The 26381-nt window shown below is 45.6% G+C and overlaps 1 protein-coding gene across 2 annotated transcripts; it reads right to left on the bottom strand.

Annotated features, from left to right (window-relative positions):
- Positions 1–76: 76 nt before the first annotated feature.
- Positions 77–24924, bottom strand: LOC136015326 (uncharacterized). Of its 2 annotated transcripts, none has more exons than XM_065681108.1 (19): positions 24781–24924; positions 22947–23050; positions 22315–22429; positions 20890–21064; positions 20184–20295; positions 19122–19228; positions 18192–18318; positions 17516–17636; positions 17155–17240; positions 16456–16580; positions 15178–15237; positions 10742–10808; positions 9991–10085; positions 8292–8420; positions 6876–6990; positions 5934–6071; positions 5167–5333; positions 4658–4746; positions 77–1752 (listed from the first exon to the last, which is right to left on the bottom strand). In XM_065681108.1, the coding sequence occupies exons 2-19, from the start codon at positions 23029–23031 to the stop codon at positions 1557–1559; spliced, it is 2109 nt and encodes a 702-aa protein (XP_065537180.1). In that variant the 5' UTR covers positions 23032–23050; positions 24781–24924; the 3' UTR covers positions 77–1556. The 2 variants fall into 2 exon arrangements, with proteins under 2 accessions (XP_065537180.1, XP_065537190.1); XM_065681118.1 differs by lacking the exon at positions 24781–24924 and adding an exon at positions 23126–23346.
- Positions 24925–26381: the final 1457 nt, after the last annotated feature.

Here is a 26381-nt window from a genome sequence, read left to right as displayed (position 1 = left end):
CCCATTGCCATCCCCTGTCACTCCCCTGTAAGCCACCAATGGTCCAGTAACACCAAAAAACCACAGGCACACCTGGTGTCTTCCCACCCTCAAGTTTAGTTGCTCAGGGAATGGAAGATAACTTGCAGACGTGCCTCTGGCAGGTAAGTTACACAACAGAGGAGTACACAACAGGAGGAAATCAGAGAAGCTGGTTTCCACTGCCATGCTGGCTACACTAGTTGATTTTCAAAAGGCTGTGGACCAGACTTAGTTTGTCTGAAATTGATTGAAGTGTGGATGTCTTTGCTAATAAAGAGGCTGGAGGGGTTAAAGGCAGAGGAATAACTCTGCACCTGCAGCCTGGACAGGGTCAAGGAAGCTTTGTCTTTGCTATGGACTCACTGTGAACTTGGCAGAGTCATTTGAGCTACAAAGCTTGCGTGTTCACCTGCAGGCAAGGGCTGTGCTTCCCTCCTCCCTGGAAACAATATCCTTAGCCTGAGCTTCTGTGATGGTACAAGGAGACTTCTTGTTCTGGACAGAAGGGAAGGTGTAACTGAATGCTTTGGTTCCAGCATGCAGTGGTCTAGCACCACATGCCTCTGGAGAGCCACACATGGGGAGTCTCCTCTGAAGTCGCCAGTGGTTTGCCAAGTGGTCAGGAATGGAGGTGTGGTGAGAGAGGCTTGCTGTCTTTTACTTAAACTTCACTCTCTGGGCTGACGAGGCAGGAAGCCCCAAGTTCAGAGGAACATATGCAGAACAAGGGCAGTCATACTTCAAAGGCCACCAGCTGGTGGATTAATCTTGCCTGCTTCCTCCAGGGGCATTGGAATTCAAAGCAAGAAAGTGTGGCATTTGCTGGCTGTCTTGGGAAGACTGATGAGGTTGTCCCACAGTATTATATGCCTGCAAGCTGGACCTTGCTGCAGGTTGTGGTCCATGGGACTTCTGTGGTAGAAACCAAGTGTAAGCAGGAAGAAAGGATGCTGCTGCTCGGCCCATCTGAGGAGACATGGTCCCAAAGATCTGGGAGCTGGTGAGAGAGGAGCTGCTGTGATACTGGACAACAGTGCCACAGGTGGAGGAAGGGAAAATTCCCTCCATCGAAACTCTAGCACTGGAGGTTCAGGGAAGCACGAGGTCTGAAAGACCAGACACCAGCTTTTGTTTACAAAGCAGTTCCTTGGGTTAGGGCCTCCTTCCTTGAGGGTTTACTCAAGGCCAAAACAGATGAGTGTTCCCATTAGATGGGGTTGAGATACAGTATTGACAGGCAGTAGAAGAACCAAGCTGTGGTAGCTGCAACCCACCAAATAAAAACAAGAAAGAGAGAAAAAAATAAAGAGGAAAGAACAACAAAGAGCAGACAAACATAAATGTGAACAGTGCAATACAGGTTGTCACCAAATGCATTCTGCTGACGCTTCACCTGCCATAGTAGTATGTGCTGAAAGTCTAAGTCCTCTGGTCAGCAGCCAGCTTTTGAGCTCAAAGCTCAAAACACAGCCCAGTTCCTGGAAATAGCAGTGTTGGGAGTGAAAGGAGTTGATAGGTCATAGAGCAATGGTGCTCTAGTCCATCTTCCATACCTTCGCCTCTGGCCAGCTCCTGCTTTTGACTTGCTCCTGGCTGACGCTAGAAGTGCTGATTTCTGGGGAAACGGGCTCGTAGGAACGGAGGGACAAGCTTGCAGCAAGTAGACCCATCCGGACACAGGTATCTGTGTCATGTTTAGCAAGGATCCCTGCAAGGATCCCTGCCATTAAGCTGTGGAGAGAAAGAAGGGTGGTTTTGAACACAGGGGGAACAGCTTTGACCTTGGGAACATAGACATTCGTTTGTAAGAGCATTCATGTGGACTCAAACCAACACTTACAGAGTATGTAACACAGCAGAATACGTCACATAGGAGGGGTGAGTTTATAATGTAAAGGTTTTTCTTTTTTCTAGTTATTTTCAATCTGGAGTAACAAAGAGTGCTATTTATTCCCATTTTGTTTGTTTCTCATCTGAGAAGTTGAGGTACTTTCCCATTCCACCACATTGTCTATTATTTTCCCCAGTTTCCCAGATGAGGCAGGAGAAAAGTGTCAAAGAAAGGAAAAATCTTATCTTCCTTTGCTCTCTAATTACTTTGTCACTTCTCTGTTCCTTGTTAGTGCCATATTACATTCCCTCATGTCCCCAACAGGGTGCTTTGGAAGGGCAGTAAAGTTTCCATATAATTGTGAGATGGACAAGAGACACAGCTGGAAAAAGAAATCCAAAGCTGAAATGTGGTGGTAGATTCACGTTTGTAAACTTTCACTGTGGTTTTCTATTCCCATTAAAAATTATGTGAGTGCTTGGAACAAAAGCAGTCACCCACAGGTCCTCACAAGGCACAGTGGAGGCCATTGAGAGGAGGGGATGACTTTGCTGTCTGCCTGGCTGAAGGGAAAGGCTCTGTTGAGGCATGGACACATGCAGGGTGGTGTTTGTGATCGACTGGGAGCAACTATTCTTTATTCATAGCTAAATACAGTAATGATGCTTGGAAACTAGGAAAGGACAAAGGAGACATGAAAGAGAAGGGAGAAGATAATGAGATTTGAGAGGAAAAAGCAAGGACAGGAAAATATGACGGCATGGAGGAGCAAATCTATGGGGAAGAGAAAAAGATCACTCTTTTTTGTGCTCTAATTACCTCAACGTCTTTTTATCCATAACAAAGGCACAGAAGATTATGACTTCCATAAGTCATTCAATCTCTCAACAGCCCCAGAAGCTGAGAGTAAATATTTGTGGGAGCATCCCCTAGCAATGCCATGTGCAGGCATGCGGTGTTATGTTGTCACGGCAGCCAGGAGCAAGGAGCAAACAGCCGCTGGTGCCTGTACACACACATGGATCCTTGGACAGCATCTCTGGAGCTGTTAGAGAGCCACAAGGTAGAAGTGAGGCATGGGATGTCCTGGACCACTGCTTCTGGGTGTGCAGTGTCCCCCGACTCCAGAAGTGCGAGGGTTCATGGGTGCTGAGCTGTGAATGTGTTACAGCCCTGGGTTATGCCCTGCTGGTAAGCCCTCTGAAGTGCTAACAGGCTGTGCTTGGGCAACTTCACCACTTATGTATGTCAATGTGGTGTCCTGGCATTTCCAGACAGGATTACCAGGAAGGAAAACCCTGGACAAATGAGAGGACTACAAACATTTCTATATAGACCTGGGGACTCTGGGGAATGGAAGCAGTAATGGGCCCCTAGCTTCCAGATAGCATTGGAAGGAAAACCAAAGTTAAGGACATTCAAGATGTGATTCTGGGCAATCTGATCTAGTTGAAGATGTCTCTGCTTATTGCAGGGAGGTTGGCCAGATGACTTTTGAAGGCCCTTTCCAACCCAAACTAGGCTATGATTCTATGACACTCCAGTGTAATTCAGTGGAGGTGTTTGGCAGTGATGCACCTTATCCCATCTTTGGCCTTTCCTTAAGTTAAGCCTTTAAAAAGAAAGGAAGCCCTAAAAAAGGTGTTTAGTTTACATTAGCCTCCAGAAAAGGTTGACTGTGGTCGGGAGTAGTTGTGGACCAAGCAGATGATGCAAAGAGGAGGCTGTGTCCCTGGAGGGGCTGGCAGAGGTTGGGCACATCTCCTAGAAGGAGTGAAGAAAGAGCCATCCTTAGGACAGGCTCAGGGACCCGTGAGGTTCCTCCCAGCCCCCATTCCTCTGCCATTACACTTACTGCTCCAAACAACAGTTAGGTCTTCTTTGGAGAAGACCAGCTTGCAGTTGCAGTCAACTCAGAGGTGATCTGGGGCACAAGGAGCGTGTCCTGGTGTTACCTAGCTTGGCAAGAAGTTACTGATTGAGCCTAACTCAAATATTGAGGATGCTGTAAGTTTAAAAGAAAAAAGACTTTTCATGCTGCCCACTCACAAAAGATAAAAAGAACTGTTGCTATGCTGAGATAGCGGTAGGTAAGAGTAGAAAAATAAAAGGAAACATCTGTCACATACAGCCTTTTGGTCTAGCCCAAGACAACGGAAGGATAGAATAAATTATTGTAGTGTATGAGGCAAGAAGAAAAACCTGACTACTACATATAATTTGACAAGTTAACAAGGAGCATAATAAATTATTACTCTGACAGATTGAGAACTGATCAGTGGGGCTAAGAATAATACCTGTCATTTCCTACTCCTATGTACAGTGTTGTGTGAACAGCTAGGCGTATTACGCAGCAGACTCTTTTGAAGCATGAGCTATTGCCAGAGGCAAGTGCAGAACCTGATGAAATGCTCTTATAGGGTGATTTTAGCTGCTCAGTGGCAGTACCACTTCCATTAGAGAAGTGTGGAAGTAAAGTAGTTAGTTAGAAAGACAGCTTTGATGTAAGGTGGTTTGCTTTCAGCAGCTCAGCCCAGGCTAACTCAGGACTACTAGATTGCCATGAAAAGCTTGGATCTGAAAGAAAAACAAAACGAAGAATGGCAAGACTGGCTTCCAAGATGCTCAGGGAGACATTTTTAGCAAGCTTTGCAAGTAATCGTGGTAATCAGCCCTGTTCTTGTGTCCTTAGTGTCTGCTCCTCAAGCAGCAGAATATCATTTGCCTTTGCAGTAGAATTTCAAAGAAATCCAGTTATGGCCCTTCTACATTTAGCTGGAGAAGACAGAGTAGTGAGCAATATACCTGTCACCGGCTCCTGAGACGTTGACTATCTCCTCCCTGCTGATGTGGACGGCTGGGTAGTGAATGGCACAGAGGCTGGCAGCAGCAGCCTGTGCCAGGAGAGAAGGGAGAGAAGGGAAGTTAGTGGGAATTGCCCAAGTTGGTATGGCCTCATATGGCTTATGCCATCCAGACCTGCTCAGATGCCAAAAAGAAAAAGAAGAAAAAGGCAATAATGTTTTTTCACACTTTGGAAGCTATCAGCAATTTAAATAGAGCTTCCTGAAAGTGAAGCCTTCACTCATGAATATTCATGCAAGCACATTTGAAGCTAGCTGACTAGAAACACTGCTGCTAGGAGCCAGCAGTTTATGGACAGACAACTTGATTTGCTTTCAGAGCTGTGTATTCCACCTACCAAACACATACGTTTCCCAGGACTGCTGCCATGCCGCCAGAAATAGCAGCGATGCTTTATGGTCTGAGAGAGAAGCAACTGAGAGCTCAGAGTTAGCTTCCTGTGCCTTTACCTGCTCATGAGGTCCTGGACGAAGTGATATGCTCCCTCCCAGGCTCTTGGCACACAGGAGGATGCCGAGAGCGCCAAGGGTTACCACCACACAGTGCAGATGGGACAGCAAAGGGCAGGCCAAGGCCACTGCGGTCTGGACAACATCCTCCAACCTGGACGGCAGCTCTTGATAGAGTGGGGAGAAAAGATTGTGCTATAACTGTAAAGGTCCTCAACTGGCCTTTTATGGGCTGGCAGCCTATTTCTGAGGACCACTGCTACTGTTTGTGAGCACTTCTGAAATGTGGTTAATTTTTTTTTCTTTAAATCAAGGGAAACATGGAATTCTTCAACATTAGACTTCTATACCACCCCTCATGGGACTAAATATGTGTCTGTAGAGATCAAAAAACTGTCCTGAAGTATGATTTCATTGCCTTAATGCTGTTGGATTTACAGCTACATGTGGTGGGGCATTTCATTTCTGCAAAGGGTGATACTGAGAGATTGCTCCAGTTCGGCTGATGAAGTGAGGCAAATAGGATCTCTGGTTTTGGACAAGAAGCCATCCCAGGCCTGCTGTGCTCTCTGATAGATCATCAGTCTGGCCTGGGCCGTACAACCCATGCAGAGATGACTTTAAGGTGGAAGATGGAAAGAGTGTTTGAGAATCCCCACTGTGTTATAACCCAGCTTGCTTGAAATAGGGACTGGAGCAGCAAATGTTCTTCTCCAGGATGTAGGTTATCTAGAAGTGTGTGACTGGCTCTGCTGAGTATTCAATACCTGCTGGCAGAGGGTTCCCGAGGGTCCGATTTATTGCTCTTAGCTCTTGCAGGTTGGGGGAAATGTATGTGAGTGCTTTCCAGCTGTCTGAGAGGAACGGCTTAGAGGCCTTGTTCTCATCTGTTGGTTCATAGCACACTTCAAAACAACATTGCAATGGGTTAGTTCATGAATTAGTCATTCATCTCTATGTCAGAGCAGGATGCAGTGTATAAGGCTTAGCATGACCTGCACAACGTGAGGTATGCGTGTAATCTGTTAGAAACTTAAATACTATCTCTCCCATGTTTGAGATAAGGTCTCCCAGGCTTTCCTTTCCAGTGCTCAGCAATGAGACAGCTGCTTCTGGCTCTGGAGTGATACAGTCAGACTTCAGTTTTGTTTCTCCTTTTAGCTGGTTTTGGAGCCTCTGCCAGGTTTTAAGAACACTGTCTCCTCTGGGATTTGCTTTTAAAAATGAAGGCATGACTCCAAAGGTTTAGGAAGCCTTGTGAAAGGTCCTCAGCATACCGGGAGGTGATGATGGTGTGCATTTCATGCAAAGTGGGAGAGAAATCCTGTCAAAAGATGCTTTAGCACTTATGAGAAGCAAACTGTATTGCTGCTCGAACTGGCAGAAGCACATACATTTGCACTTGCCTTGAGGTTAAAGGCAAAGAAAGCAGCTTTCCCTGGCTTTCTGGCAGTGCCCACAGGCTATAGCACCTACACCACAGGGAATGTGATTTAGCTGCAGAATGAGGGAAAGGTCAAAGAACGCAGAAATGTTCCATCCATTTGAAAAAGAGTAGCAGAGTACAGAAAGGAGTGCTGAATGACACAGTATGTCAGACAGTAACCAGGTATCTCCAGCAAGCAGCAGCGGAGAGCACTCAGGGTGTGCAGAGTGTCTTAGCACAAGGTTAGGAGCTACAGGGTCAGGGCTGGGCAAGTTCTCCTTACCTGCTATCTGATGCTCTCTAGCTAGTTGGCAGACATACTGAATAGTTGAAAGAGGCACATTTCCATCGATGCACACTAGTGGGGCCTGGCGCAGGTTCTCCTTGAACTGAGACACCTAGGAAAAATCCAGGACACAGAATGGAGACAGCTTGAGTCATTGCAGAGGGACAAATGATTGCTAGTCAGACTCAGGATGTAGGATTTTCACTCATATTGCAGCCCTTAGGTGCAGGGATGAACCTAAAAGACTGACTCCTTAAGGAAAATGGAGTCTTCAGTTTGCCTCATCTCCCTCCTTTCTTCTCCTTCCCCTGCTCCCTGCCATCAAGAGCTGGACTCAACTGGCCCAGCCCTTCTAGTAGGGAAAGGTAGCTGCTTGTCCTCACTAGACCACTTTGGTATCCGTGGGTTAGTCAGAGACCTACAGGGGAAGGGAATGCTGCTCTTTAATACCCTGTGCTATGCCTGGCTTGACTACACCTTTGCTTGCTGCCTGAATGCAACCGGTGCTACAGGCACTCGTGCAGCATCCCTCCCATGCCTCCACTAATCCTGGCAGAGAGAAGGGCTGCCAGAATGCGCTTTGCAGCAGAAGATTGGCTCAGAGTTTCCACTGGCCACAACTGTTTCTTAAAGCTCAGGAGAGATAATCTGTCATGTAATGGTCTTCTGTGCCAAGACTTGGGAGAGGCAGGGTGCAGATGGAAGCGGGAGCAATGACCGTATTTTTCTCCAGGAAGTCTCCACCTTATGGGGATGACACTGGTAAGTACATTGCACTTAACTTCCATGTCGCTGTCAGTCATGAAGCACATGCTTTTGTTCTGTTAGTAAAAGAATGAGCAAGGAAGGAGGGTGCAGTGATGGGGCTTTGCTGAATCAATGCTTAATCACTGCTTTCATTAGTCCTGATGTTTTGTATGGTTTGTCTATGCTGAGAGCAGTGCCTGTTGATACAACTCAGCATGTAGAAACAACAGGGATAGCAGGGAGGGGGTGGAACAGAAAAACTTGCTCTAACCAGTGTTCTGTCCGCTTTGTTTTGGTTTTCCCTAAAGGGAGAAGTACCGTCTCTGCAGGTGGGCTGGATTTATTGCTGGCTTTAAGGTCCCAAAAATTATAGGTTAGCTGGGACTAGTTAATGAAGAGGATTCTGACCTACATGTCATGGATGATAGCAGTGGTGATACTGTATGGAGCAAAACCAGAAGCTTCAGCTGGCTCAGCAACAGCAGAGGGCTCTGGTAGCTCACCATGCTGCTATTTCAGCGTCCAAAGCCTGGGGTTAAAGTCAGGATTTCCCACATCCCCTCTGCACACCCCCTCCCTCCTGGCACAGCTTCCCCAGCTGCTTTGCATCACAGGTCCACACTCCTTTTCCCAAGAAAAAGCTTACGAATCTGATGATACGCATACGTATTGCTCTGTTATCTGGTGGTGGATGTCCATGTCTCCCAAGCCGACACTGAGCTCCCCAGCACTGGTGATCACAGCACAGTAAGTGGCTGTGTTCTTCCCCTCCAGCTGAAGGATGGCACTCATGTCCTAAACCAGGGAAGACAGTTACACAAGGAGCATGTTTCAGCTACCACACTTGGCACATCCTTTCTCTGTGCTCACCTCATCAGTAGCCCAGCTTGCTGTTCTGCATTCAACCTCCCTTCTCCCTTGAAATAAGTAACATTTCAAAGGAATCCTGCTCTAGACAATGCTGGCAGATGGCTATTTTTTTAATATTTACAATACAACAAATGCCCCTGCTTCGAGAAATCATTTAGTAAATGAGAGTGACAGGTCTCTGTTGTGCAGTTCCATAGGCTGTGTCTGTCGTGGTCTGCAGCCCTGCCTGCTCCAGCCACCCACTGCCATAGCTTGTGTGACACTTCAATGGCCTGACAACATGCTGGCATGTCTTGGTAGCACACTCCAGCTAGCAGTCCCGTCAGCCACCTCACAGACTGCACAGCCCAATGTTGAGAGCAGCCTTGGAGCCATTTTTACAGCAGTGTCACAGACATACCCATGAGGTGTGGGGGTCTTGTGAATAATCTGCTTAGAGAACTCAGGACATTTCTTGGAATACACATGTGGGCAGAGAAATGCATCCGCCCCAGCAGCTCACAGGGAATTTGGAGGTTTTAAGGAGAAGCGTTGGTAGTAATATGCTTTGTTACAGACAAGGATTGCTTGGCTGCTGCCCAGCAAGTCCATCTTCCCTTGGCAGACCGCTCGCTTTGATGGCACAATCTATGCTGGGTAGATGGGGGATTATAGACCTACTGCTATGAAGCCTTTATAAACAAAGAGTCTGTGTTCTTACTACTTCATTTACCCAACTGCTCAGGTAGCCAGAACTAAGGACCTCTGTGCTCTATTTGGATATTAGGGACCTGAGGGCATTAATAGGCCTTAATGGCCCTGATCAGCTTCACCTGAAGGCTCTACCTACACCCAGCCCTGCCTCTACAGCACGGAGGTGTAGGATGATTTGGGTTAGGGTTGTTCTCCTGGCTTTCCCTGCTCCCTACTGGGGTGCGATGCTCTGCCTTGCTGCCCCCTCCATGAGCTCCTGCTGCTCCTGGGTCCCTAACCTCAGTGGACAAGCTGCTGCTTAAGTCAGGTATTCCTCTGGTGCACAGTGAGGGGTGTATGCAGCTATGTAGGGGACCCTACTCTTCTAAAGCTTTAAGGTGTCCAGCTGAGTTCCCAGTTCCAGTTATTCTCTGTCGTACACTTTATTCAACCAAGGCCAATTTTGGCATTGCTTTGCCTATCTTCAGGGTCAGGGTTTACATGGTTCTAGTTGTGCTTATGCCTTACTAGAGTTTTTCATGGTTCCTCCTGATTTACCTCACTTTCTCCTTCAAGCATCACTCCTTGGAGCTGAATTCAGTCCCCATGGTTCAGACTCCAAATGGTGTGTGTCCCATTTGGCCTACGTTTTGGGGGTTGGCTCCGCGCCTTCTAGCTTTCTGTAACTAAAGGAGCATTGAATTATTTCTACTCTTAGCCTGGTGGGAAATGGCTTTTATGTTTGCCAGGGTTGAGAAGACTTTTCCCTCTATGCAACTTCATCACCTCCATGCTCCTGATGTGCTGCTACTGTGCAACATACCATATGGTGACAGTAGTGCAGGATGGATTCTGAATGTTCATCCTTCCCCACAGCTGATAAAAAGAGAGGAGTCTGTCCAAGGCGGCTTAAGCAGTCTAAAACGCAAGTGGAAACAAGAGGCATTAGTAAATCCATCAGAGTATTATGGACACAGTGACAGCCTGTGCAGGTTAAGAAAGCCCTCTCCTGGAAAACTTTATGCCCACCAACCCCTGTCTAACGGACATTCAAGATGAAACTCAGCCACAGCTGCTGCAAATGGTTGGATGGGGCTGAGTGGGGTGATCTGTGTCTGCCTGTTGCACCAGCACTCTGAATCCCCTGGGTATTTTGGAACATCTAGGAGGAAAAGAGAAGAAGGGGTACATGGATGATCATCTCTGAATAAGCTTATTCCTCTGAAATTCTTGCTCAAAACCTGCTCTTATTGCAACTTTAATCTGGCATTAATTCAACGCTGAGGGCCAGACTGTTCACTGGAGATCACTGGTGCTTACTTAACTTTAATTTGGGGTCACTGTGCTACATGCTACTTAACTTCATATTTGTGGACCTTTCTTTTCCTGATCCTAACTCCCTTCCCTCTTACTTCTTGGAATGGCCCCTGCCATTTCTAGGCAGTCTGCCTGCTGGTGTATTGCCTAATATGTCCCAGATATTAACTGCATTTAAGAGCTCCTGCTGCTGAAGGAATACCAAAGGACAAACCACAGCTGGCATGCACCCACAAGCAAACCCGAGCACGAGGCACCTGCCAAGTTTCTTCCAACGCCGCCAAAGGTTCGTCTCACTCTTCCAGCATTTGTTTGCCCACCGCCCTGGAAGAACAAATTGTTAATTGGCAAAACGGGAGGGCTGCTTGGCATGGATGCTGTGTCTCCTTCAATATGTGAAGTCAAGTTGATGTTACTGAAACATAGGTCAGCAATTAAAGGGAGAAGAAGGCATCTAGATCCCAGATTGAGGGCAATATAAACATCTACAGCTATCTACAGACTTCAACCTTGATGACAAAGGCCTGCTTCCTAGGAGGGGAGATCAAGCAGCTCTCCCCATGCATTGCTATTTCAGCCTTACTTGCTAAGACGTCTTAAAGAGAACAAAGCTAATAAATGTTTCAGTTGATATGAGCAGCCCTCTGAATTTACCGGCTCACCACAGTACTGGGACTCCAGAGCTGCTGACCCAGACCTGAATGGCTCTGCCGTTGCCTTCAGGCCGTTTAGCTGCCACCTTAAGCAATCTGGGGGTTGACTTCTTATTTATTTATTTTCCTCTTCGGAAAATGGTGGAGGGTAGATTTAGATTAGACATAAGGAAGAAATTCTTCACTATGAGTGTGGTGAGGCCCTGGCACAGGTTGCCCAGAGAAGCTGTGGCTGCCCCATCCCTGGCAATGTTCAAGGCCAGGTTGGACAGGGCTTGGAGCAACCTGGCCTAGTGGAAGGTGTCCCTGCCCATGGCAGGGGTTGGAACAGGATGAGCTTTAAGGTCGCTTCCAACCCAAACCATACTATGAAAATTAGATTTGTTACCTTCACGTGTACTGCCTCTGTACTCATGGAAGGAGCTGTTTTGGTGTCTGAATACTTTTTAACCCATCCTTCTCCTCTCAAATATCTCCCTTATGAAACGTGTTCTTCTCCACCTGTGTGGTTATCAACTTCTCTTTTCACTTGCCTCTGCCTTCCACTCCCCTGCCCATCTGTCAGGCTGTCACATCCAAGTTGTCAGAATCCCTCTCCCATCTCCCCCTTCTTCTAAATGTTCTGCCATTAGAATTACATCAGTAAGTGCTCAAATCAACTTGGGCTTTATTTGGGCTATCAAATGGCTTAAAAGCTTGTTTCATAAAATCCTGAAACATACTTTCCATTTCTGAAGACAGCTTGCCACTGGTGGTCATAATGATCTTCACAGCTCTGCATAACTTGGAGCTCTCAAGTGTATGCTGAGCATCTGGGAGGCAAGAACTGAAGCGTGTGCATGCCCATGCACAGCAGCTCCTGGCCCAGACTCTCACTGCCCCTAGTTAGCCCAGGTGCACCAGAATACCCCTGCACATACACATTGTTCTTGCTTGTAAACACCACTTGCTTGCAAACACAAAACAAGTAAATGTATCACCATCTCACAGTAAGAAGTATTCTGCCTCCAACCTGTTGCTATTCTTGGGCCTTCTCAAAACTCAGACTGAAGCTCCCCAGGGACCCTTCTTCCCCAGTGTGAAGCTGCACATTTGTCCTTTGCACAGAATGCTTTCTCCTGCATCCAGCCCTACGACTGTAAGAGGCTGCTCTCCAATCTAAATATGCTCTTTTATCAATCTCTTCTAACCTCCAGGCTGCTTTTGCTTGCCTTGACTCTCCCCAGTTCTGTAGCCTGAAAGACTCGGCGCTAATTCTTGATGCCTTTGTTTCTCTGTCTGGCAGTTCTCCAAGCCCTGACCTGCTCAGACCACCTGAGCAGAACTGGCTGTATATAAGCAACCTATGGCTTCTGTCCATCTTTCAACTACTTGTCACTCCTTGTTAAGCCAAATGCCCCTCTGTTACATTTGCTCATGCTCCCTGGGAATTGCCACTGGTACTGCCAGGAATGAGGCTATTTCCATCTGCAACTGTCTTCTGTTGAGTGTTGCAGATTTTGAAAGCATCGAGCTTGGCTATTTTAACTCTGAAGCAGCCAAGAGCAAAATAAAAGAAACCCACTCCAAAATAAAAAGCAAGGATGCTTGTTTAGGCAAGTCAAACAACACGGCTTTGATCACTGGCCCCTATTTCAATATTAAGAGGGTACTAACCACCATCATTAATGAGCACAAACTCTGTTTTATGTGGTTCCACTATCTGTTTTTCAAAACTGATTCCTGCAGGAATGTTGAAAACACTCATGAGCTCCTTTTGTTGTCTGGCTGCTGAGCTTCTCAGTTAGTGCCCTGCACAGCCCAAAGGCAGAGTTTCAGAGTTTTACACCAAGCCTTGCCCTAACAGCAGTGGGTGACCTCTGCTGCTGTACAGCCCCACAGGGCCTGAAAAACATGAAGATGCTAAATCTCTCTTTAAAGTAGCAGATGGGTGCAATGAGAGAGAAACTAGCAGCCTGCTTTTGAATAAAAAATGACTGGCTCTCATTGCACCTCACCAGTAACTTCAAGTCTGAGCTCAGGTATCTCTTCTAAGTAGCCTTCAGGTGGGGCTGGCTGAGGTGAAAGATGCAAATGGCCTTGCTGTGGTGATTTGAAGCAAGACTGGGCTGATACTTTCTGGCAATGTTTCAGACTTTAGTCTCTGGGATCTTCTTCCATGTCCTAAGAGGTTTGAATTCCTAATGCAAAAATGAGACTCTGCTCAACTTCTGGGTATCCCGGGGGAGTTATAACCATTATGCTGCTTCTAGCAGCCTTTCTCAGCAAAACCAAACATCAGGTCAGATAGTTACTTATAAAGCACTTTGCATCTGGATATCCTTGAAAGCCATGTGGGAATTACAACCAGGACATAATACAGCAGCTTTCCTGCAGAGACAGCACGAGATGCGAGTGGTACTCCAGTGATCTGCAACAAATCCAAAACACATAAGGGGGGGAGCTGCTGGGTGCTAAGCCCTTTGGAAAAGATCTGTCTTTTGAAGCCAAAACAAAGCGATGCTGTTGAGAGTGCCTTTTCCTCTGTGCCTAACCACAGCAGCTGTCAGCAGCAGTGTTACAGCTGTCAATTCCCAAATCCTCCTGTAGTTTGGCATTTGGGTAGTTGCCACAATGGCCCAACTTTAAGGCTTGCTGTTCTACAGAAGGGCAGCTAATGCCTCATTTTTTCATGCACCATTAATATCTCCTTTTTCCTTTCCCTCCATCAGCTCTTCCCAGCAGTATCTATAGCTGCCCTTGGCTCCTCACTGTGCCATGGGTGGTTCAGGGATCTGCACTCCTGTTTAACACACCAGGGGTTGGCTGCCCTCCCTGGGACACAGCTTATCTCCTTGTCCTGACAGCTGAGTGTGGGATATGGATGTTATCGGTTAGATCACCTCTGAAGCAGTTGAACTTTTGGTTTTGCAAGCCTTCATAGCTGATACCACAGCAGTTGTCACCCTTGACCATTGTATTACTGTTTGGTCTCTGCCTCTGTATCACTGAATAGCCAGCTTCTGTAAGGACAGCTTCTCCAGCACATCTTTCCCTATCTGACGGAGGGGTTTTCGCAGGCTGCCGCATCTGACAGCAGGAGTTTCCTGTCTTTGGACAGGAAGGACAGCATGGAGTAATTTGAGACACGAAACAACTGTTGAGCAAGCTTCACCACCTCCATCTATAGCACTTCATATAGCTCAACAAAAATTGTATAGGCCATGCAAATAGCTGTCATTTGCATGGGGAAGTCCCAGGTCTGTTCCACTTTAGCTTCTTGGTTGCTTTGTGGTCAAACCAAATTGAGAGGGAGAGGGTCTGGTAACATTTAAAAACTTCCTTTTTTTTTAAGTTTTTTTCTCTGTGTGTGACTTAAACCCTTTATGACTGAGGCAGTTGGTTCTCTGGTTTGGTGTAACCGTGTCAGTACTACTTTTCTGAGAGGTTTCCTACCACTGTGCGCATTCTGCACAGAGATTCTTGCTTCCTATTCATGCTGCCTTTCTGCAGCAAAGACAGTCCCAGGCAGGCAGAGCTGGCTCTTACTTGGAGATTTCCCCTCTATTGTGTGACAGCTCTTGAATGAGAGCTGTCACGGCACAGTGAAGGCCTTCACCTGCCTCTTCTAGCTCTTTGCATATGTGCTTCTAGAATGTCCTCAGCAGCAAATCTGCTAAAAGAACTCTTTGGGCTTTTGGAATCAGGGAATATACCCAGGGCACCTTAAGACAGTCTGTAGAGGCCAGAGTCATATGTGGAGATTATCAGGGTGACCCATTGCTCTGTCTTTTGTCTTGAGTGGTAGAGATAGATAGTGACTTTTAGCACGGGAACAGAATAGGTCAGTATGTATCATTCCATTGCTCACCTAGACAACACATCAAATATGCAGCACTACACCTCCCAGGTTTGTGCATGTGTATGGATAAAGACGTGGGTGTGATAAACATATCGTGGGTGGATGCTGCCTTCTTCCCCACCCCAACTTTGGCTTGGCACTCCTGTAAAAATAGCTGGAAATGGCAGTGGTGCTAAGGAAACTGCTACGGATACAGTACCAGGATGACAGGGTTCTGTGCCTTGGCTATAAAGTCGACGTTGATGCCTCCAATCACTACCTTCAGGAGAGAAAAAAGAGGTAAAAAGTGGTTAGAAGGACTTGAAGAAAAAGTGTCCAAGTCTTCTTTGCTTTCCCTAGTCACTTTTCCCACCCTCTTGAGAGCTGGCTAATTTTCAGTGTGCTTATTTTGGATGGCTAGACACAGGTCTGTACAAATTAGGAAGAATGGAAATCTCTTCTATATGTTGCTTTAGGAATTACTCCTACCCATAGCAAGCCCCAGCATGGCAGGTGAGATGTTACTGTGTACATGTATGAGTGCTGGCAGTTTCTCTGTGTGGTGATAAAGTAATGTAAGGCGTTGCATGGGTCTGGTCACGTCAGTGCCCTTGAAGCCATTTCTCTTGGGACAATTTCTGACATACAAAACCTCAGAAACATTCAAGCACTGTTGTGTAAGAAAGACAAGAAAATGGGGGAAAAGTGGACAGAAAAATGCAGACATTTCTTGCAAGCTCCCAAGAGAAATTTCCACAACCAGTGACGCTTTATGGAGCACTCTCTTAAGTGTCCTACAAAGCCAGAAAAAGCAATACAGCTCCACAAACAGGAAGTTTCCAGGTTCTTTTGGGACATACAGGGTTTTTTTGTCATTCCATCAGATGCTGGGTTATTGTCTCTGGAGTCACTGCCCTCTTTTATGTCGACAAATGGGGTTTAGAAAATTTCCCATCTCTCTGAAGACCATCTAAAATAGATTTCCCATAAATTACGTGGCACACAAAAAGTCCAGGAGAGTGAATAGAGTATTGGGATTATAATGGATCTTGTTCAAGATATGCTGTACCTTTTGTAATTTTTGCAATTATGAGCAGGAGGCCAACAAAAAGGAGATATTTATAAAACACATGGCTCAACAGCTCAAAATATCTCCCTCTACCTTCTTCTAGGTCTACTCCTGTAGTCTCGAGTTCCCTGGCACTGAGAGCAATACAGTTGAAGTTGTACATAAGGGCACAGTAAAAGGTGATTAAAGTTTTAATGGATTTGATGGTCTAAGACTTAATGGGATTAGGCCACTGTCAGTGTTCATTCCCTGTAAATATGGAGGGGGGGTGGGGAAGAGGAAAGGGTATTTGTCTAAAACAAATAAGAAATACTAAAGAGAGAATGCCTGCCAGATTAAGATAGGTCTCTTAAGACTGGCTTTTGTAAACAGATAAAAATGTGTCCTGTGCTGTCAGCAGAGACGTTATATGGAAGGCAGACAACTCACTGGCTGGGGTGAGGTTGTGTCCTCTCGCCGAGGCAGGTTCCCCTTCCTCCTGGCTTTCTGCAGTTTGCTCAAGGCCACCGCAATGCCACTGCCCACTCTGGCATTGTTCTGGATCAGGGCAAGGTCTGTTTGGCATTTCTTTGAGGAAAAGCAAAAATACCAGCAAGACTGACCTGTTAGAAGCCTATGTAGGAACTGTTTACAGGAGAATGCAGAAAATATGTGCTGTGAGACTTGATTTGAACCCCCTACACCATAACCCTTTCGGGGGGCAAATACTGTGTTTCCATACTGCATGAATACCCTGAATTTTAACACCCATAGGTGTTTCCCTTACAAGTTTCTCTTATTGTGTGCCTACATGATGAGCTGGATAAGGCAGTGGGATGTACAGCGCAGTGCTCCGGGAAGCCCAGGTACCTTCCAGTGTGCACCCCCACCATGGACAACAGTGTCCTGAGACTCCAACACAGAACACGCGAGCTCGGGGATCAGATGTGAGGGATCTCTTTGGACTCTGGACCACCTGCTGTCTGTGTTGCCCTCCAATTTTTAATGCAAAAGCTCTCATCTGTTTGCAGATACTGAAGTGCTTCCCCCTTGCTAGACTGCCAATAAAGTGATAGCATTTTCACCAAGCACTGTCAGAAGAGACAGTACACCAGAGTACTTCCCCCCTCCCATTCACTAAAAGGATACTGGAGTCCAGTGATTTCCCATCAGTTAATTCACTGAGCCTCCGTAACATAAAAGGGGTCAGTTCTTTGCCTGTGATCCCTTTGGACCTGCAGATGTAAAGAAAACACCTACAGATGAGAAGGACTGAGCTGAAATAGCATCCAAGGAGAAGCACTGCTTCTAGCAGATAATTTATCTCCATAACCACATACTGTAAAAAGTCCTGCTTCAGGTTAGATAAAATTACAGTTGAAAGCATGCTGTGGGCTCACCCGTGCCCAAGGTTAGACTGTGCTACAGCCCCTGTAGCAGTGTGTCCCTGAAGTCATCTACTTCCCCAGGACCCAGGTGAGCAAAGGCTAGGGCTTAGGTTGGTTCTCACCTGGCTTCGCTGAGAGCTTGCTGGATGGCTTCTTCGATGACTTGGCCTGAGGCAGCTCGCTCCTTGGGACAGGGCACTGCTATCAGCACCCCGCTGTTCATGCCCAGCCCCAGAGCACTGGCTGGGAGAGGACAGGCACATCATTAGTGGTTCTCCTTGAGTAAATCAAATGCTGAAGGAAAATGACAGAGAAGAGTGGGTGCAGAGTGAAGGAAGCCACAGAGCTGAAGCTCCTGTTCTTAGCTGACCCAAGGACAGGGTCTGGTCTTTTCCAGCTACCAAACAGTTTACATCTGCCTATTTCTTTTGAGTCTGTACAATAAAGGGGCAAATAATTTGTTTTTCTAAAGAAAACTGACTCCACTTCTGAAGGCTCAGAAACTGTTTTTGTAAACACATTAACATGTATGTTCCCTTCACCTCACCAGCGTGAACAAAACATGTCTCAGCATGCCAAGGTGGCTGCAGCTAGGTAAGAAACTTGCTATAAAAACTGAATTTCACTGCTGCTTTACAAAGCACTAAAGCAGGAATGGGGGAGGTGGCATAGCTTGGTTTTGGAGACAAACTCTTCTCCAAAAAAACCTCTTCTCTTAAAAAAGTGCCTCATCCAAATGTGACTTTTGTGTCCTGCTCTTCCAGGGCCCTACATGGGCCTTTTCTTTTTGAAACACACCAATGAGTTGAGCTGCCTCCTCTTCATCCCGGACCTGATACGGTGCCTGGAAGCCGCTCTGGCGTGAGAAGAAGGCTGGGAACTCCCTTGACTCTCCAAAGGTAGCCACACAGACTCCCTGTGTCTCCTGCAGCAGTGGAGGCGAGACCAGCAGGTAATCAGGAGAGGGAAAGGGGGCTCACCAAAAGAAGGGGGCTTTTTCCTAGAAACTATTTTTTCTTTAGCACAGGGTTTGGTTATTTTATGCATCCCACTCTATTCAGTTATATCACCAACATTTTTTGAAGTAAAGAGCCAGCCATGGTAGCCAGTTAGATAGAATTTGGCTTCCAGAGGAGATGTGCATGTCCTGTGCTTGTGCTCAGAGCTGATCAAAAGCCATGCAGCTGCCATTAGGGCAACACTGAGTCTAAGGCAACAACTTGTGATCTGAAGATATGTTGTGAGCTGACAGGAATATAAAGGAGTTCTGTTTGTGATTAAGAAGTATTGATGGTGGTGGTCACCTGAAGTGCTGGCCCTGGTGGTTCCCAAACCTTAAAAAGTGACTCTCCTGAAAATCATTTGATTCCCATTTTAATTCTGATTATATTTTAGCATTTGATGGATATAGCTTGCCTGATCCACCAGTTCTGGAGTATTGTCCCAGAAAATCAAGTCCAAAGCCAGAGAAAGACAGCATGGCTAGCACTGGTTTTGGCGTCAATTGGAACAGGTGCTGGAACAGCCCCTTGGGCATGGATAAATTTATATTAGGGATCAGCCCAGAGCTTGTATAGCCCCAAAACTAGAGAACAGTAAATATGGCTTCACATCCTCTCAATAGTCATTTCTAAAAATCTTAGGTTTAATACTTACCCCAACACCACTGGGCATTCTGAACACAAAGCACATTCCCTGGTTTCAGGCTCAGCAGCCCATGCTACCTACCAGATATTCCAGTGTCCTGCCAATATCAAGGATAGATTTGACTCCTGCAGATACCACAGCAACCGGAGTTCGTCCTAGCTCTGTCAAGTCAGCACTCACATCTAGACCTGTCAAGGGACAAGCAGACATTGTGTCGGTGACTGTGTTGTATTCCAAGCAGATGTGATCTGCCCTCTTAAAAAGCTGTCTCTGCCTGGGATGCCACTGCCTGCTTTTGTAACCACTTAGATCCAAAAACGAATATTACAGGTTTAGATCATGCCTTTAAGTGTTGAGATAGAGATATTGACAAAAAAAAAAATCACATAGCTTAGGGCAGAGGCGCAGCCATATACTGTTATCTCTCGGCTCTTTGATCACATCAATAAACAGCAGCATGTAAAAATTTGGTAGAAAAGAAAGAAGAAGGTTTTATACAGCAAGGGCAAAGTTCAGGGAGATGGAATATAATTTAAGTAGATTTTGATTTGGTATTGATATCACTGGCAGAAAACAAAAAAAGCCACAGGAGCTTTGCTGACCTCAGGAAATTCCCTGGTCTGGAATTTACATCTGAAAGGGATGGCATCCAGCAGAGCAATGCAGTTATGCTGTGCTAGGAATATATATGGATAAGAAGAGAGAAGGTACTTAAAGGTCACAAACTACACTGCCAAGACTGGGCCATTTTCCAGAGAGGAACATGCACTTCTAACACAGACCAGGGCCTGAGCCTCTTTTGTGGTAACACTCTCTTCCTCCTCAGCTGAGAGGGAGTCGGTAACACTGTCCTCCAAGCCCCTATCAGGTTATCCAGCCATTACAAAGTCAGCTGCTGTTGCACCGGTAAGCAATATCCATATAACCCCATGTAAGCAAAAGATAAACTCCCAGCCTCTTAACAACTGGCCAGTGCTCAAGAGGAGTATTTTGAACCTTCTGGAAAGGAGACACCACGGAAAAAACAACCATAGTATGGTCAAGAAGAATGATAACTTTATTCTTCTGCAGGACAAACTGTGAAAATGGAAAAAGATGGAATGAAATAAAGCTGAGAAAAGTACTATGTATTGATTTTCTTACTGTTCTCTCCTCCCCGATGGACGCCTCCTATGCCACCAGTCACAAACACAGGGATTCCTGCTTTGTGTGCGGCAATCATTGTTCCAGACACAGTAGTGCCACCGGACAAGCCCTGTCGGGGGACAAAGTCACAGTCAGCACCCAGGGTAACATGGAGAATGCCACATGTGCGCAGCTGTGGTTGTGGTCTGACACACAGCAATGTCTCAACAGCCTGCTGTCACCAGCTGACAAGTGAAATGCTGATACAAATATTCTATTAGGCAAAACCACAGAAGAATCATGGTCTCTGCTACATAAGCTGCTCTTGCAAAGGCCTTTGTTCACCAGGGATTTCCAGGGCTTTCCAACCAGAAGACTTCACAGGCAGCTAGTGTCACCTTAAGATGTCACTTTAAGCTTGTGATGGCCTGCATGTCACATAGTTTCTATGTAACGTGATGATGCCTTATCATGCCAATAATATTCTTAGCCCAGTGCTCATGGCTTGCCAGCCAATCCAGAATGACTTTTCACTAACCCTATGGCTGCTATTCCCATACTTTGTTGTATTTTGATTCTAGATAGGACCACATTTGAGCTTGCCAGTAAAATACCACTTCACATGATCTTTTCAGGAAGCTTAAGAGCCACCTGGCTTGAAGCTGAGGAGCATTACACAATAGCTGTAGAGAAAACACTACAACAGAAAGTCTGCAAACCATACCTGGCTGAGGACGAAAGGAAGATCTCTCCGAGACACTTTAGTTACATTTTTACTGCTTGCCAAGAACTCAAGTTCCTCATCTGTGAGTCCTACATGGATGTGACCTCCTAAGACACCTACAGTGGCTGGCACTGCTCCATTTTTTGTTACAATTTCTTCCACATCTCTGGCCATGCTAGAATAAGACAAACAAGACAACAGTCACAAAATTCATGAGGCAAACAATCAGAAAAGAAAACTGACGTGTTTGGTGGACATTATTCCCAGCTTCCAATTTTATACAGTCCTTATGATTTCAGCAAAGTCCGGTTCCTCTTCTGTATCTTCCTAATAGCAAAAGTCTTTGCACTTGAATTTGCAGAAGTTCAGAGGTCCCATTTTCAGGACAGCAATGTCCAAGCTTTATGCTTCATTTTTGAGAAAAGAAAACATTGCTTGGTGTACAGGCAAATCTGGTTGTACAATAGACTACTAAAAAACAGGGATTGACTCAAAACAGGATCTTTCTATATCTATTACCCATTACTTCTCTGAGATCATAAGCCTTCACAGAAACCCCAGGTAATTGAAGCCCTGCTCAGAAGACCAGGATATATTTTTCACAAGACAGGCAGTTAGATATAGAGTAACAGCAGTGCCTGAGAATACTCCAGGGCTGCAGTCGAGGTCTTTCTAAGCTTCACAGGTTTTTTATTTCATCAGTCATACACTATCCTTTTTAAGAGCAGCTTCTTCTTTTCTGAGCCGTCTGCACATACGTTAGGCAATCTGTAACTACTGAAACTACCTCCTTCCCAAAATCAGGTTTTTAGAGTTTCATTCTAAGAATGTCAGGAAGAATAACAGCCAGGTAAAAATCAAGATGGAAAATCAATACCAAAAAATTCCTGTGCTTTCTGGAAGTAAGGATGGAGAGCGCAATGATTTCTGGCGCTGTAACCCAACAAAATACAAGTCTACTGAGCATCAGTAAATAAAGGGTAGAGGTTGGAGGGGTTCTATGCAGGGTACAGAAGGCAGCAAGAGGGACCAGTTGCTCTGAGTGGCAGCAAGGAACAGATTTCACTATTGTATTCCAGTCCTTTTTGCATTATGAAAGATAAACCAAAAGAAACCGCAGAGTGTTTTCAACGTCTGTACAAACTATGCAGCTTCTCTCAGAGCAAGTGATGACATTATCTGCTGCCACATTTTAAAGGAAGCCAGAAATGTATGGCGTTGGATGAGAAGATAAATAGGTACCCCGTATGTGTCCTTAAAAGGCCAAATACAACTGTTTTACACCAGAGCTCATATTCCACATGCCTGACAATTTCCATTTGCTCTTACAGGGGTTTTGGCTTGACCAAGAAAACTAGTCCTGATACACCAGCTATATGCCTGTTCTTACAACTTTGTTGAACAAGGAACATCAAAATCGATCACCTCAAATTCTGAGGATAGGCCATGCCATGTGTAATGATGGTGCTTTCCAAGGCTACAACTGGTCTCCCCTCCATCAGGGCTTCCTGTACGGAAGGCTGAATCCTGACATAAGCACCTGGGGATAAACACAGAAAAGTGAATTATTTGTGTGGATATCTGAAGTTACTACTCAGCTGTTTTATAAAAGGCAAATTGTCACCATCACAATAAATTTATCCCCCTCTTGTTCTCTGGGGTAAATTCAGAAGTAACTTCACAAAGCTTCACTTATGTAAGTGAAATATTTGCAAATATCTCTGTTGTTGGTATGAACAATAATCCTCCTCATCATCATCACTGAGTGTTCCTCTGCCACCAGTTTTGCAGCTGTGTTGTCATTGGCTCCAGTAACATTACTTTAAATTAACATTACTGTGAACAAACTGAGCTCTGAAACCATGCCCAAAGAATACATTCTAAAAGAGTGGAGAGACCAAGGATACCATAGTAACTCAATATATTGTAAACTATTGTGCATCAAGACTATAGTTGCTCTTTGTTTTGCTCCCAGAACACTGTCAGCAAGGTCCCTGCTGCATTCAAATGAGGAAAATGCTTTTCACCCAGGAGCTCTTTCAGAATACACTACTTACCATGCAGAAATCTTCTCACAGGGGTGGTCCCACATACCACAGTAGACACATGTTTTCCCAGGCTCCAGGCTATCTTCCCAATCATCTTTTGCACTTAGTTGGTGCTGAGATAACAAAAGTCAGGTAAAAAACAAAAGAGGTAATTTAACAGTAATGTGACCATGTGAAACGAAACATACCATCTATTGCCTTGATCTCGGCAGGTAAACAACCCTTGCCCAGGAGACTGCCTGCAGACTCCTGGTGCTTCAAGCATGAGCCAGGCTGGCAAAGCAAAATGTTAAGCTGCAGAAATGGAATTGGAAGGGTTCACCTGGCCCATTGTTAACACTGGGCTGAAATCATGGGGAAGCAGAGTAACGAATGAGGAGTAACAAACTAGAGAGAGGTTGGAAGTAGACAACTTTAATTTCCAAAGCTACTTGCTCATGACCGATTGCAGGCTCAGCCACTGCCACCTCCAGTCTGAAAGATCACAAGGAGCAATGTACAAGGCGGACACAGGCAGAGGAATGCTATAAAGATATGAACTCAGTTTTTGCTGGTGTCTAGGAGGAAACAGCAGTTCAGTAAAACAAAGAAAGGAGCTGGGAACTGGTAAACCAGGCTGTTAGTACAAGGAGGAAAGAGCAGCTTTCCCTAGAGCCCGGAGAGCTTTATGTAGGCTCACGTTACATCATCCTTCTTAGCGCAAAGCCGTGGAAGCAGAGCCGCAGTTCAGCCCCGGCAACAAACTCCAGAACTCCTCTGGTCTCTTAGCAACTCCTATTCACTTTAATTACATTAATTTCCAAACAGAAAAAGAGGGAGAGAGAGAGCTGTAAAGGTTAAGAGACTGGTCTGGGCCTCGGGGCAGTTTCACTCAATGCCTGGCTGCTTCACTTAATTTTCCCTGGGCGTTTTGCTGTATCCCTCCAGCCTTTCTATTCTTCACGCCTTCATCAGAAGGAAAAGATTCCACTCTTCAGTCCTTTGCACCTATTGTTAATTTAGATGGCAAATCAATTAAAATAAGTTCACGCTACGTTCAGCAGAACATGGCTCTGAGCCCAGTGTGTGGCACTAGAGCTATGTAGAAACATCTTTTACCCAGGAAGAGTATTTTTGCCCAGATCCAAAAACTTCAGCTACACAGGACAGCTGGGTTGTGTAAGTCAAGAAAAGAGGGCCTGGTTCAGCTAGACACAATACACACCTGTCCGAAACAGCTAAAATTTTCCACTTTCCAAATCCTTTTTAAGGATAAAAATCTTAATCAAGTTTATGGAATTGTATTATGACATTAAAGTGGCAAAAGCTCCTACTTCATGCTTACAACCTCTGCATGTGCAGTGCTAAGCTCAGCAGCTGAGTAGTTCATGCAAATGTTTGGTATTGCTCTGTGTGTGTATACACCCCTTGCTCTCCAGGGCAAAGTCAGCTTTGGAATAAATTCATTAAGCCAACAAGGTTACGCCAGAGATCAGTTGAGCTGCTCGAGTTGTGCTCTGAATGTTAACAACCTCCAAATCCTGGAGCACAACAGCCAGGAGTACCCAAGCTGTGCCGGCTGGCGGATAAAACCCAGCTGGTCAGCACCTGAAACTCAATACAATTCACCCGATGTTTGCTGGAAACTCCGCCAACGCTTGGCCTGAGCTGCCTGAAAGAGTTTTGAAGCTTGGCAAGTCTTACAGCAAGACCCACCCGACCTCTCGCCTTGTAACAAAACTTTGCAGGCTCCTCTAGCACAGACAGGCTTCCCTCCCTCCTCCAAACCTTCCCTGCTCGCCTCTCCCCATGATCGATCCGGTTTATCCAACCTCATGGAGCAATGGCCTGGTGGGTCTCTTACCTCTGGGCATTCATCTCTTGCAGGGAGGCTGGGTGGGTGCTGGAGCGGTGCCTGGGCAGCCCTGGAGAAGGCGGGAGGACGGGGGGCCAGAGGCAGCACATGGGGGTGCACAGCCTGGCGCGCCTGGCAAAGAGAGCCCATTTATTATTAACCACAGGCAGCTGACCTCTGCAACTGCTTGCTGCCTGGGGTGCAGGGGGCCATTTCACAACGGGGCGAGGAAAGCTGCTGTGATTATTATTGTTCCCGTGGTGCCAGATTCCCCCCTCGCTCTTTAAAAGACTTCTCTCATTTTTCAGATTCCTTTGCCGTTTGATATATTTTTTTAATGTGTGAATTCATTACTCACTGAAACAATGCCTCTGCAGACTGAGCCCCTTTGTACTTGTTCCTAAAAAGCAGAGGAATTGCATTCATGCCTCCCCCACAACTTTGCCAAATACAGCTGTTAAGCTCTTTCTTCTCTGGGTAGGAGCTCTACCCAGCTCTGGTCTCCCAAGTGAGGAAAGCTGTAGGTCTAAAGACAGTTGTGGTGGTACTCTATGATGCAGACACCTGGCTACAGCAACACAAGCTGAGTCTGCAGGGGACAACTACTGTAGTCTCCTACTGTAAAGACAATCTAATCTAGCAGTTCCAGGGTGGCTTTGAAAGAGGACTCTGAAATTAATAAATCTTTTTCCCCTCATAAAAAGCAATAATACTTTGAGATCTAACGCACCGATTATTGCAAATGTTTTGATTTTATATTCTGCAGAAAGTATGAGAGTTCAGAGCTAAATTGCTACCCATTAAGGCATTGATTTACAGGATGAAAGACAAACATAATTGTATGCAGCTTCCACACATAACATAAAACCATCTGAAGTAATTGCTAATGTATTGGTAAAGTAATCAGTGTCATGGAACTGATTTGACTGCAATCCATTAATCAGGAAATTGTAAAGCATGGGTTGTTAAAGAAGTATTTGCACTTTACACTTACCCTTTCAAAAGAAGTTTCCTGCAACTTTTGTTTAACTCAGCAGTAATGAATGTCACCTTATTTTCTACATCCTTCCAATCTCTTCAACTAAACACATTCAAGAAACTTCAAACACAGCTTGCCGAGTTACAAAGACAATCTGCTTCTGGCTTTTGCTATGCATCTGGAGGGAACTTAATTGCAGAAATGATGAATTACATCCTCAGATACCATAAATGGATGCTGAAGATCCTGTGAATGGTATCTTCTTCCTGGGGGGATGGGTAGCCGGATGTATGGAAAAGAAAATGTGTAGGTAAAGTAGCATTTTTTTAAAAATAAACACAAATTAAAATGATATAATTTTATTTTCAATTAAACCTATTTGGAAAGACTGCAGTAGTGTAGGAACCATCTGGGCTATCACATTTTTGGTATGCTACCAGGCAAGATGATTTAGTAATCAAGCTGGTCACTCAGCTTCCAACTCTCAACATCAAGACTATCTCAAGATGATCTTACGCGGGGGACACCCAGTTCAGTCTGCCAGGTAAGTCAGGGGTAAGAGTGTGTTGCTCAATCTGCCATTTTGCTCCTCAAACCAAGTGGAAAATCAGCCTGTTGGATTTCCATCTCA

The sequence above is a fragment of the Lathamus discolor genome, chromosome 1 (genome assembly GCF_037157495.1).
Source record: "Lathamus discolor isolate bLatDis1 chromosome 1, bLatDis1.hap1, whole genome shotgun sequence".
Classification (NCBI taxonomy): domain Eukaryota; kingdom Metazoa; phylum Chordata; class Aves; order Psittaciformes; family Psittacidae; genus Lathamus; species Lathamus discolor.
This window is presented reverse-complemented; position numbering and strand designations above follow the sequence as displayed.